Source organism: Schistocerca cancellata, chromosome 4, assembly GCF_023864275.1.
Source record: "Schistocerca cancellata isolate TAMUIC-IGC-003103 chromosome 4, iqSchCanc2.1, whole genome shotgun sequence".
Lineage (NCBI taxonomy): Eukaryota > Metazoa > Arthropoda > Insecta > Orthoptera > Acrididae > Schistocerca > Schistocerca cancellata.
Genome location: NC_064629.1, coordinates 138,193,433 through 138,206,841, shown reverse-complemented (window position 1 = coordinate 138,206,841; position 13,409 = coordinate 138,193,433). Strand labels below are relative to the sequence as shown.

At 36.8% G+C, this 13,409-nt stretch overlaps 1 protein-coding gene across 1 annotated transcript in view; it reads left to right on the top strand.

Moving 5' to 3' along the window:
* The window catches only part of LOC126183926 (paired amphipathic helix protein Sin3b-like), a 280,872-nt gene that overhangs the window by 145,579 nt on the left and 121,884 nt on the right, over nt 1-13,409 (top strand). The window contains exons 9-11 of the mRNA XM_049926273.1: nt 11,061-11,378; nt 11,527-11,800; nt 11,925-12,139. Coding sequence (XP_049782230.1) covers nt 11,061-11,378; nt 11,527-11,800; nt 11,925-12,139 — 807 coding nt within the window. The remainder of the gene's footprint in view (nt 1-11,060; nt 11,379-11,526; nt 11,801-11,924; nt 12,140-13,409) is intronic.

Here is a 13,409-nt window from a genome sequence, read left to right as displayed (position 1 = left end):
AGTTTCCAACCCCAGCAAGATGAGTAATAATGCTCCGTTTTTGACAAACTGTCAGGAACTGTAAACAGTGCTAAATGCTTCTGCAGACTCATCACAGTCAATTTTGTATGGTTTTTGAGAGGAGTGCCACGAACATCGATGTAGCAGGCAGTAGTACTTCATGAATCATCAGCTGTCAGTAACATATGCCTCACACTGATTGCTCACTCAAGACCTTGACCACCTGGACTATTTGTTTCTGAACATTTTTTCCTTGTATCAGAACAGTCAGTAAATGATCTTCAGTTAATATTAATGGATTAAATGTGCATCAGTAAAGATAATTCCTTGTGCTTTACCTGGGTGTTCACTTTGGAATGAAAGACCACCTTGAAGTAATTGTGAATTGTTGCTAACAATTACCACAAACAATAAATTGCACTTTATCAGTACAACCCAGAAAAAAGCAATAATTGTATTAATTGACCACTGTCAAAAAGTCAGAGGAAGGAAACAAGGCAGTTGAGATTTAATGTGAAGACAACATTAGGAGGATTTTACTGTGTGAAATTGTACACTGTCAACATAATTTGTTCTTTCTTACTAGGAATTTTGTCACGCAAAGTGTTGAGTTTCAAGTAGGCTTTTAATTTAAATGGTTGCCTGCACCTGCTACTAGCCTGTCATGGTTATTTCTTTCTAAGTCCAACAATGAAAAACAAATAGTAACTAAATGACATACTGTAAGATAAAAACTGTTTGCAAGAGAGGGTAAAAAACTGGAAGAGGAGCCATAATATTTTTGAGTGTAATCAGAATCTAAAAATTTTGCTTCAAATATATGATTATTAATGTAAAAATTTTTCTCTTATTGGAGCACATTGTGCATACTTTTTGGGTTCTGTCTTGATTTGTGCTGTCTTTCAGTTGCTTGACAATATTCACTGTTTGAGCAAGTTATAATTAAAACCAGCTATAAGAATGCCTAATTTCCATTATGGTTGTGTTCTATTCTAGCAGTATCTGTTGTTTTACTCAACTGACTTTGCTTTCTTGTCTTTGTTCTACAGTTTTCATTTGTGGGTCTTCCTGTAGCAGGTTTAAAAAGTGTTTCAAATATGATCTGTATTTAAGATCCAGCCCAACACACAGTTTTACTCTTTTTAGGATGATGTAATTGTATACCCTACACCAAATAAAGTTTCACCTTGACTTTGTGACATTTTTAAGAACTCATGAACACTTTAAATACTTTCTAATGGAAGAGCCACCACTTCCCTTGTGAAGTTCACACCCAACCTGTCCAAAACAGCCCTTTTGCCCCCTCCACCATCTATTGTACAAGTCAAGAAATTTGCAATGTCATACATTATCAAACTGACATATCCAGTAGATAGGACCCATGTAGACAGACAACAAAGATCCTATGTTAATGAAGAGTTCCAAGTAGGAAGCTGTACTGGCAGAACTTGACTCAACTGTCGTTAACACTTCTGTTAGTCTCCATAAAATATTGATTTCAAATTCCAGATGGCAGAAGTTGTTGGTGGTGTCTTGCAGTTTGCTGCATCATGGTCTCCTTGTTCCTCTCAAGATATTACCTTCCAACTGTTGGACAGTTTCTTATGGGATGTACATATGGCACCAGCTGACTTTTGTTCCCTTCCTTGTTGCTGTTCTCTAAGAGGGACATAACATACCTACAAGGGACTGTCTTGTAACTTGCCCTTGTGGCTTCCAAGAATGTGGTGAAATAGAGGTTACTGCATTTACCAGAAAGGAGTATCTCCCTAGCTCATTTTCAGTCGCTCAGACCAGTGTGACAGCCCAGCAGTTGTTGGCTTTTGGTCTGTTGCCATATTCAGTTTCTTCTGAACAAATTGCATTATTCATTGTAAAATAAGGTAATTGGATAGATTTAAAAAAAAAATCTAGTCACCAAGCAGCAGCAGCAGAAGACACACATGTTACTGAGCGAGGTAGCGCAGTGGTTAGCACACTGGACTTGCATTCGGGAGGACGACGGTTCAAACCCGTGTCCGGCCATCCTGAATTAGGTTTTCCATGATTTCCCTAAATTGCTTCAGGCAAATGCCGGGATGGTTCCTGTGAAAGGGCATGGCCAACTTCTTTCTCTATCCTTTCTTAATCCGGTGGGACCGATGACCTCGCTGTTTGGTCCCCTCCCACAAATCAACCAACCAACACACACATAAAAGATTGTAATAAGGCAGGCTTTCAAAGCCTGTGGCTCCTTCTTCGGGCAGAAGGGTTGAAGGGGAAGGAAGAGCAGTGAAAAAAAAGTCTGGAGAGGTCTAAGAAAAGGGGTAAATTTCGAGGAAGTCACCCAGAATCATGGGTCAGGGAAGACTTACGAGACTCTTCTTTCCTTCTCATCCCATCTGGTATGTGTGTGTGTGTTCTGTGACTGCTTGGTGAGTAGATTTTTTAATCTATCTAATTACCTTATTTTGTCAAAAATTGATTGTTTTTGTTGTTATATTAGACTATTCATTGTAAGTCATACGAAAAAAATATATTTCCACAACCATTTGCTGCACTTGAATTCAGCTGACAACTGGTTTCCTGATAAGTCTGAGCTGTATGTCATGGAAGTGTTAACTGCATTATCACACCTATTATATGTTTTTTACATCATAAATCAGCCATTTTCATTCCCTTGTGGATACAGCCCATATTAAATGCATAAAACCCATAAATAACTGCTAGATCAGCTTCCAGCTGCCCACATACTTAAAGCACCCTCTTGTGCAAGTTCATAGCTGCTGTAAATACAGATATCTATACATCAAAAGAAAGGAACCTGTTTTAAGTTGGTGTTACATTAATTTATGAAAACAGTAGCACAGAGTGGTTTCTGCAGTATCTGGCCATTGCAAGTAGCAGCGGCCTCATAGATAAATGGGTTAACCTATACTAAGCTAAAAACTTAAGTCATTGACTGGCTGCTGCTTGTACGAGATAATAATAAGCATTCTTTTAAAGTTTCTATGGATCTAGTACAGCAGCTAGCTACTGCATGAATGTAATGTTTTGATACTGCCAAATGTTTACAGAATGCTTTAGGTGTGTATTCCTTTCGAATACAATAGATTTCGTTAATACTTCTAAATACCTCTCCTGTGTTATTTGAAGTTGACACAAATTTGCTCTTTCAATATAACTCAGCTCTAGAACTGAAGTAAAAGATCAATGGCACAACAAACAGGCCCTAGTCCTAGCTGCTGTCAAAGAGGGGCAATTCAGCTCATATGCTCTCCTATCCATTCAAAAATCATCTTTTCCACAAGGAACTCATAAAAATTGATGAAAATGAAATTGAAAAAGTAGCACACAACAGTTTTGGAGTGTGGGGTTGATAGTACACTTCACTCAGACCACCACCATAGACTGCTAAAAAAGCTGTAGAGTCTGCACGAGGAAAGCCATTTTCCTTTGTGGGCTATTGTTTTATTTTGGAACCAGAATCCTCAGGCAAGATATATTACCAAGAAATGTGGGATCAGCAAGACAAGTGTTACTTGCATCTTGCATCAACATAAATTATCTTTCACTACATCAGGCACTCAGAGTGCATGATTTTAGACATTTTATAGAATGTTATGGGTTTGCTTTGCATTGCCTGGCTGACTACACTGTGTTTCTCCAAGGTGTGCTCTTTACTGATGAAGCAGCGTTTATGAACAGTGGTAATATATGTTTACGTAACATGCACTGCCAAGTATGAAAAACTATACTGGCATTGTCGGGTATAACACTAATGAATGTGGAGTTTATAATAATGCAGCATCGTAGGAAACTATATTGTGAGATCTTACTTTATGTGAGGGGTGTTAAATGGCCACACAGATGTACACTTTCTGACGAACATTCTACCTGTTCTTCTAGAAGAGGTACTACTGCATAAGCAAGGATGTATGTGGTTCCAACATGATGGCTGCCCAGCTCACGCTTGTCATGTTGCATTGCAAATACTGAATGAAAAGTTTCCTGACTGTTGGGGAAGACAGAATGCTGCAGTACGATGGCTGACCAGGTCCCCTGCTTTGACTCTCCTTGATTTCTTTCTTTGGGGAGCTATGAAAGATGCAGTGTACCTTGAAGCCCAAACTGTGCCAGATGATACGTGCTGTTGATTTGCAACAACATGTAACGGCATATTATCCATTGTACTTTCATCTGTTCATATCTCTCTCTCTCTCTCTCTCTCTCTCTCTCTCTCTCTCTCTCTCAAATGGCAATTGCAAATGTGCCGTGCAGTCGATAGTGAATCAGTTTGAGCACAGGCTTAAGTAAAGGGTAAAATTACATTATGTTAAGAAAAGTATTTACTTTATGGGCAACATGTCTTCAGTCTTTCTCAATAAAATGTTGAGTTTATTTAAACTGTATTCCATATAATTACAGTTTTGAGTAGAACCTATAGACAAACTGTCTGAGAGCTGGCGTTTTACCTTTAAGAAGCAGTCACGCGTCTCCAGGAAAAGACAGGCCAGGTATTATTATTTATTGTTATTTTATTTCAAATCTGACAAGGCAAGTGTGCATACTTGTCATCACCAATTTCGTCCAAATTTATGGTATACGCTGGTCTTCGCCAAAAATAAAAGTGACAGAAGTGGGAGCTCCAAATGGCCAAATGTTTGGAGAAAATGGCATTTTTGGCATAGGTTGGGTGAGGCAGAAGCCATTTAAGTTAGCGCAGTCTCCAGGCAGTGGTTGGCAAAGTGGAGGTAGTACAGAATGGTAATCTGAAGTTCGTGGGATCAAGACCCTATGCAGAAACTTTTTTTTCCTTCAGTTTTTACATTACTTACACTTCAAATAAATTTAGATAATGCTCAGTAAATTTTATTTGTTAATATTTTTATAAAAGGCATGAAAAGAGAAATTTGAAACTGCAAATAAATTTTGAGGAAGGGATTTTAAGACATACACAAGAACTTTTTATGTAAAATTAGATACCTTCATTATTTTAAAGTTCATCCTAGGGTAATATTCGTCATAAAAATAGGGAAAGTAGTCACTTTCTTGTCATCTAGCACACATTATGATGCCACAATTTTACAATTTTGTGATTTTTTTTTTAAATTCTAATAAAAAAAATGTGGTTTACAGTCATAGAATGTTTTCTTTGTCGCACAGTGTGGCAGTAAACCATGCATAATGCATCATTTTGTCAAAAGTTATGTCGATAGCGTGTGATGTATTTTGATGCAGTCTTTTCCAAATGCATGGCCATCTGGTCTTCCCACTTCTATCACTTTCATTTATGGCTGAGACCTGGATATGCCACAAATCTGGACAAAATCGGTGATGACAAGTAGGCATGGTCCCATTTTAAGAAGGTTAATACAGTTGGCTTTTTTTTTTTAAATAGGGCTGTTTATTAATATGAAGTATGAACTACCAATGTTTCTGGTTCATCTTCAACAAGGAAGTGACAATGGGGAAGATTTAAATGTAATACTGCTTGAAAAAATTGTAGTTGTATCCACGAAAACCTGGGAAACGTACACACATTTGAAATAGTTTTCCTACACCCCATCTGATACACTAGAACCTAGTGTATGCTGTGATTCCATATACAAAAATCATAGTTGACCTTGTATATATGTTGTATAGAAATTGAAGTTTTATCTTAGTAGTGTGGACGTATCTTAGAGCATATGACAGTATGTTGCATGAGAGTTCTGCTTGGTGGTGTTTACACTGCAATACCGGCTCTGGCCAGATTGCTTTCCGATTTTAGTATATTTCTCAGATTCTTTTGCAAAAGGTTTCAACATCAGTATTAACAAGTGTGATGTCGCTGCAGTTGTCTTTCCAAGAGCTATTGAATGTGGTTGTGAAAAGTATATTATTCAATTAAAAGTCAGTGCTAGGTCAGCACTAGTATGGTAAATGTCCAGTTTCATGGACAACCAACCATACCGATATGTAGGCTATTATTATGATGGGGTTACCACTCCTAAAGGCTTTAAAGCTACTGCCACTCTCATCTGAGGAAGAATGCATGTACCCCTCTGTCTCACATCTAGTGTAATAGCATGATCAAATGTGACTTCATTTTTCAAAATGTTTGTGCATCTTGAATCTGAGATAGGATGTTGCAACCAGTCTGTATTTAGCTTGGTGGATGTGAAAAACTGCATAAAAACCACATCCAGACTGGCCGGCACAGTGGTCCCTTCGTTAATTTGTGAGATGGATTCGATTCAGGATTGGCACAGCTCCCCATGTCCTGGGAGTTGTTGCCTTTATGCGTGTGGCTATCTGGACAGATGCCAGTTGCTTTCTCTTATGATATGATCTAGTATCTTCCATTTTAATGATTTTTATTCCTGTCTCCAATTATATTGCTTACTTCATAATCAGTTTCCGTTTCCTATGCCTTTTTGTCACTATACCAATGTTAAACTTTACTTTTCTATGCTCCCTGTATTTATTATTGTTTTACTTGGTGCAAATTCTATAAAAAAAGATGCTCCCATCTTAGACATGTTTTGCCCCTTCTGTAGTTTCTATTTGTTCTGTGTTCAACTTGCCTCACAGTACTTGCCCATATTTTGACTTGCCACAATGGTTTCTACAACAAGGGTGTGGCTTATTTCTTTCCCCACTCTTGTTTAGCAGAACAAGTGCTTCATCTTTAGTAACCTTGATGTTGATGGAACATTAAACTGGTAGGCTTCTTGCTTCTTAATATTTTTCTCGTGCATTTCAAAATCATGAAAGCCATCAAGGTTCCTCTTGATTCTCTATCCTTGCTTGCAGCAACATATATTATAATTCTGTCCAGTGAATCATTAGTGGATGTTTGTTTGGGAAATATGTGAACACAAGAAGGGTTGGAAGGTTGTTGAGTGATACTGGAGGGGAATAGGATGACCAGTGGGCTCTCATTAACACTGATTGATGACTGTTTAGGAGTGAGAGGAAATTTCAGTTGCACTAGAATTAGTGAAAGTGAATAAAAGATGCAGGTACGTAACAAGCATGTAAGACCAGTAAGTCACAGAGCAACGTATACTGCATCACAAGGTACTACAGACTACTCATACAGGCATATTATCTGTGTCAGTTCTTACATACAATATATGTTTATTATACCAAAATTGAAACCCTTTCAGTTTTTGTAGATGCACTCAGATATTGTTGTTGCTTTCACTGTGGGTCTCCATTTGATTAGTCATTAGTGATGTTAATGACCGAGTGATCCCTGGGGTAGGTTGTATAGCTGGGCCATTTACATATGTAAGAATTGTGCAGCAGAAAAGATAATGTAAGGACAGTGTAGCATACGACAATAATCACTGATAGAGGATTAGATTTTGTACTACTCTTTTAATACCTTTTGCTCTGTGCTAACCTGTTATCATTACTACTAATTCAGCCGTCGTCGTATTTTGTATAAATCTTTGTGACTCAAGACAACTTTGCAACAGTGCTTAAACGTAACTCTTTGATAGAATGAACAAACTTTCTGGACTCATAAACAAACTGCTGGTATTTGTTTTGTGATCACTTGAGACTTTCAGAGCCATTTCTTGAGATATTGGCTGGTGGTGTCTATTTCAGGTTGTGGCATTCTCAAAGAACTATCCTCTTTTTCTCATAGTGGGTGTTGAAGTTGAATTTGCATGTGAAGGTTATGTGTACTTACAGTGGAATTGCCCGAGGACTTCTCTGTGCTCATTACTGGCATGTCTTCCCACTTGCTACCTGCAATTGTTGCTCTCCATGAGATAGTTGTCTATGATTCAGTTAAAACATCTTATAACAACATTGAAGGGACCAACAGTTTATGGTCTTTATACACAAACTGGGCTATTATTTTGTTTTCTAATAAAAATTTGGTATCTGTAAATTTTAGACCTTTTGAAGTTAAAACTTCAAAAGGTAACAGAAATTCAGTACACTTACTGTATTTTACAATACAGTAATTGTGGAGAGGGACTGAAGAGGAATTTTTCTTAGGTTTACGAAATACATACAGCAGTGATATGCAAGCAAAATGAAAAAAAAAATCTGTAATAAGTGAAGAAATGAGTGGCAACAGAGAGTCATTCAGTAATGGCAAACACGGTCTTGGATAATGAGAGAAAGAAAAAGTTGAGCATATTTAAATCTTATTGTAATTGCTGTGTAGTATGTCTTGAATGACACAACTTCATTCCAGGTACCGTATTGCAAAAATTATTCAGCAGTACCCAAATGAAAAGACAGTATTCTGCACTTAAATTACATGAATACTTACACTTTCTATGATGTTTCTCTTTAAAATGTGCTACAAATGTGAGGTTCTGCACCAAACACATTGAATATACCCAACACACATAACCACAAAACATCAGTAACAAATACACTATTATTCCACTTCTATACTTAGGTCTATAAGTACCACATATTGGAATTTAATTTTTGAGTTTTCTACAGTCACAGCAAAGACATGTTGTTTAGTTTTTTTCAACCACTTGTTTTAATTTTAAAATGCAATATAGTGACACATACTACAGTATACTGTCCTACTTAAGGTAATCAGTTATCTTTGTTTGCTTTTTGCATTTACGAGTAAGATGTGCATACATATTTTGCATTTGATGATGCATTCATTTTAATGCCTCATTATTGTTACTTGTATTAAACTCTGTTTCTTTAAGTGGTGGCACAACAAACTGTTCTTCTTGTTAATTATTATGTTTGTCAATACTCTTGGCTTTGGATGTCAGTTAAAATTTCCTCTTCACTTGCTGAGGCATACATGATAAGATTGTTGTCTATCTGGATGAGATCCTCTATTTCACAAGTTGTAAAAATGAATATAATTCTTGCTCTAATTCCACCAGAGGTATGTCATCCTCACCTTCATCATCAGCACCATCAGCTGTTGCTGTTAAAGAATCACCTTCAGCAGTGATTGGTGATAAAAAAATCTTTGAATTCTGCATGTTTAAACACTTGGCAATTGCCTTTCAGTGCCACTTTCCAACGCTGTTACCATTGCCTCAAGAACAATGAAAACTGTTTTCTTTTTCTTTTTTGATTTTTTTGTAACAATTTCCTGTACTGCATTTTCAGAGATTTTATAAATTGCTAATTCATAGGTTGTGGAACTGAAGTGACGTTTGGAGATAAAAACACAAACTTTAGCACAGCACATTGTTGACTACTTGCCGAGCAAGGCAGTTGTTGACCAGAAGAATAATTTTTCGTTTCTTTGATTTCAGCAGGGAGTCCCAGTTATGTAATCACTTTTCGAAAATGTCAGCTGTCATGCAATATTTTGCATTGTTCCCATACACTACCGATAGGGAGTGAATTTTTTCAAAACGTCTAGGTTTACTTTTTCCAATCCTCAAAAGTTTTTCTTTACATGCTCCTGTTATATCTGCAGCAACCATAATTGTAATTCTTGTCTTATACATTTTTCCCCTTCCAAACACTCTTCATCTTTAAATTTCCATGTCTTATACAGGATAATGTTGTAAAACAAGCCATTTTCATCTGCACTGAATATATCATTTAGCTTGTAACCTTCACACAAAGTAGGTCACTTCTTAGATAACCACTTGTCTGTTATGCCATCAGGTACACTGGAAACTTCACAAATTTTCCCTGCGATAATATCGTGGTGTATCTGAGATTAAAACACAATTGAAGTTTGGATTTCCCAACAGACGCACAAATTTGTTGGCATTCGCTTCAAGAATAGGTCCATTGATTGGCACATTTTTTTTATCTTTGCTGCTTGAACAACTTAAGCGGAGCCTCTTCAATACCTTTGTGCTCAGATGATCTCACATACTTGATTTTTAAAGAACTGTGTTCAAAAGTAGTCTGTCTGTCTTCTATGTCCTTGCAGATTGCAGAAATCTTTGAGTGTGAGACAGCCAATTCCTTTGCGAATCTAACTTGTGTTTCAGTATTTTCTAATTGTCATATTATGTCTGACTCTTCTTCAATACTAAATATTTTCCTCTGTTTGTGGCATCTTTAAAGTGATTCTTGCATTGACTGTTTAGCACACATACTGATTTGAAACCAACATTGTACAGAAAACAAGGGTTTGAAAATAACTGTTACATTATTGTTAGTAATCACCAAAAACATAACAAATGAAAATGAACATTGGACATTACGGCTGATATATTTCTCCAAAAATGTAATAAAACTACATCATATTTTATCACAATAAGCAATGCTGTGCTAAGTGATTTTTAAATGTAGCATTTATATAGGTTTTAGACAAGACCATTAGATTATGCTGTTATAGTTAATACATTCTTAAAAGCGATGTCAGTATAAGCGGTATTGACTGTATGCTTATGGAACTTGCTCTTCCTTGTTGAAGTTGTTGTCATGTTTGTAGATCTAGATGGCGTCTCAGAACAAATTTATACAGTAATTCCTTTCCATGGGTAGAACTTGAGTTATACTGAATATTTTACAGTGGTACGCAGCACTTTATATGCACTAAGCGATGGCCTATTTTTCTTTTTGCACCAGCCAGAAATTTCATTTATGTTCCATGATCCTGGTGTTAACAGGTTGTCCTGTCATTCGTTTGCAGGGAGTTGGAATCAGGTGGGGTTTCCCTCACCTCAGATGAGCCTCGGGAGGCCCTTCATCTGCTCTGACCTACATACCTGCCCAACTCCTGTACATCTAGTTGTCCTTAAATTACTTCTAACTCCAGATGGACTACCTCCTGACTGAGTGTCTGATGACCTCACTGTTTAGTGCTTTAGCCCCCAACCACCCAACCAAGTTTGTGATGTGATTCACATATACACATTGCCACTCAGTTGTCATATATTGTCTCCCCCCCCCCACCCCCCCTGCTCTCTCTCTCTCTCTCTCTCTCTCTCTCTCTCTCTCTCTATATCTCTCTATCTCTCTCTCTCTCCTGTTCAGATTACATCAATACAGATGAGTGTTCACATTCATAAATATGGACTTCACAGACATGTGGCATTGTATATGGGCATATTGATTTGTCTTGCTGCTAAAAACTTCATATTTTAAGAATATCAGCTAATACTAATTATTGCCAACAGGGAGCACGACTGAGCAGCGGTGAGCATTCAACTGTCCTTAAGAGGTCTTCAGGACCAAAGCCAGGCTACAGCAGCAACTCTTGCAGTGGCAGAGATTCCTCACTTTCAGCACTGGATCAACGAGCAGGAATGGGAAGCAGTAAATTTGGCCACAGCAGTGGGCAAATAAAACGCACTTCATCACTGTCAAGCTCAGTATCAGGGTCCGGGGTTTCCGGAACACAATCAAAAAAACATAAATTGGCAACACTGAGGGATATAACTATTACTGAAGCAGGAAAATATTCAACCTTAAGTGATTTTGCATTTTTTGATAAGGTTAGTTGTGAATATATTATACTAAATTGCCTTTTGCTCTACCATTAAATGCCATAATACTTTAAAAATTTGTATTTATTATTGGAAAGGTTTCTTAAATTATGATCATACTCTGTTTAAAATTAGTCACTTGCATTTTTTTTTGTAGGTGAGAAAAGCTTTGAAAAACACGGAGGCATACGAAAATTTCTTGCGTTGCCTTACACTATTCAACAATGAAATTGTGTCCAGTTCAGAGTTAATTCAACTCGTCACACCATTTCTGGGAAAGTTCCCAGAACTGTTCAAATGGTTTAAGCGGTTTATGGGCCGTAGTGGAAATTTGTACCAGTTGCCTAGTTCATCACATAATAATGCATCAGAAAATTCACACAGCAATGGACATCACCCAGACAGAATGATTGAGTCATTGGAAGAGATAGGTAAGATATTATGATGCTTGCATTTTATTTTAATTATTTTTGTACAGTTTATCACTTGTAATCAGAGTTTGTCATAGTACTGATAACTTCAGGCTGTGGAATACATTACAGTATCTTCTTTCAGATTATACAACATGCAAAAGACTTGGTGCTAGTTATTGCGCTCTGCCAAAGAATTATAGGCAACCAAAATGCTCTGGAAGGACACCTCTGTGCAAAGAAGTTCTGAATGACACTTGGGTCTCTTTTCCCTCGTGGTCAGAAGATTCAACTTTTGTTACATCAAGGAAGACACAATATGAGGAGTTCATTTACAGATGTGAAGATGAGAGATTTGAGGTGTGTATACTTTGTCACTTTTATTTTATTTTTAATCATTTCTGTTGAGTTGATTAGCTTGGATATATAAGTGATACAGTTTTCAGTACAGATCTGTTAAGTTATTTATATTTTCAAGGTTCACATCTTAGTATGCTCATGTTTCATTCAGGAACAATTAAGCTTTTGAACAATGGGTAACATATTGTTTGATAAAACCTATGCTAACTTAATTGTACACTAATGTTGCTGAATGCAAAGTTTCTGTTGTTCCCTGAACTTAAATTTTTGTAAAACACTTAGTACAGAATAGGCAAAGCTTCGAAGTAAATGGTAGTACCTTCATTGAGAAATGACTGTTATTAGTATCTTCATTTTTCTTACTGTTACGTTGAGACTGTGATATCAACGTTATGGTTGAATTAATGACATCTCAACACTACATGTGTTGGCCACTCTATTTCTTACGACGTAATTTTCATAATCAGAATTGTGGCTAAATAAAAAGCTGGACAAGTACAAGTAGGACTCCCACTCTGAGGGTTCTGTACAAACATCATTATTTGTGTAGACAGTTCTTTGTAGGTTTTCATAAGTGAGTTTGCAAGAATGAAAATATTTGCATAAATGGCCGTATCTTTTGATTGCATTGACTTAGAAGCTTAAATATGTTAAACCACCAACGGATCTTATACCTTAGTATCTAACATAAATTTCAACTTTAGACCTCTCCCCTTTCCTGAGAAACAGGGGCCTTAACAGATGGACAGACGGTCAACAAATGCTAAAAAAAATATTTTTTTTATGTGGTATAATTGCAGAGTAACAATTTTCAGATTTTTTCCTTTACTTGTTCAGCAAAACATTGCTTGTTGCCAAATTTCAGGATTCTAGGTCAATGGGACACACTCGATAGGTATTAATGAGTAAGTTTTCGTGTATCAGAATATGTGACATAAAATGGCCGTATTTTTGAATTGCACTGACATAAAGATTAAATTCTTTACATAACAAGACACCTTAAACTTTGGTATTTGCCATGAATTCCAACTTGATATCTTTTTGTGTCCGTTAGAAAAAGGGGTCTTAACAGACGGACAATAAAGTGATCCTATAAGGGTTCTGTTTCTACTGATTGAGTGCAGAAAACATAGTGGAAATTACATTATCGCAGAAGCACAGCATCAAAAGGAAAATATGCTAATTTGTTTGAATCTCCAGTCTGCACATATGCTTTGCTGTAAACTTGTGGAGTTGAAGGTGCACAGCTTGAGAGTACATCATGTGAATT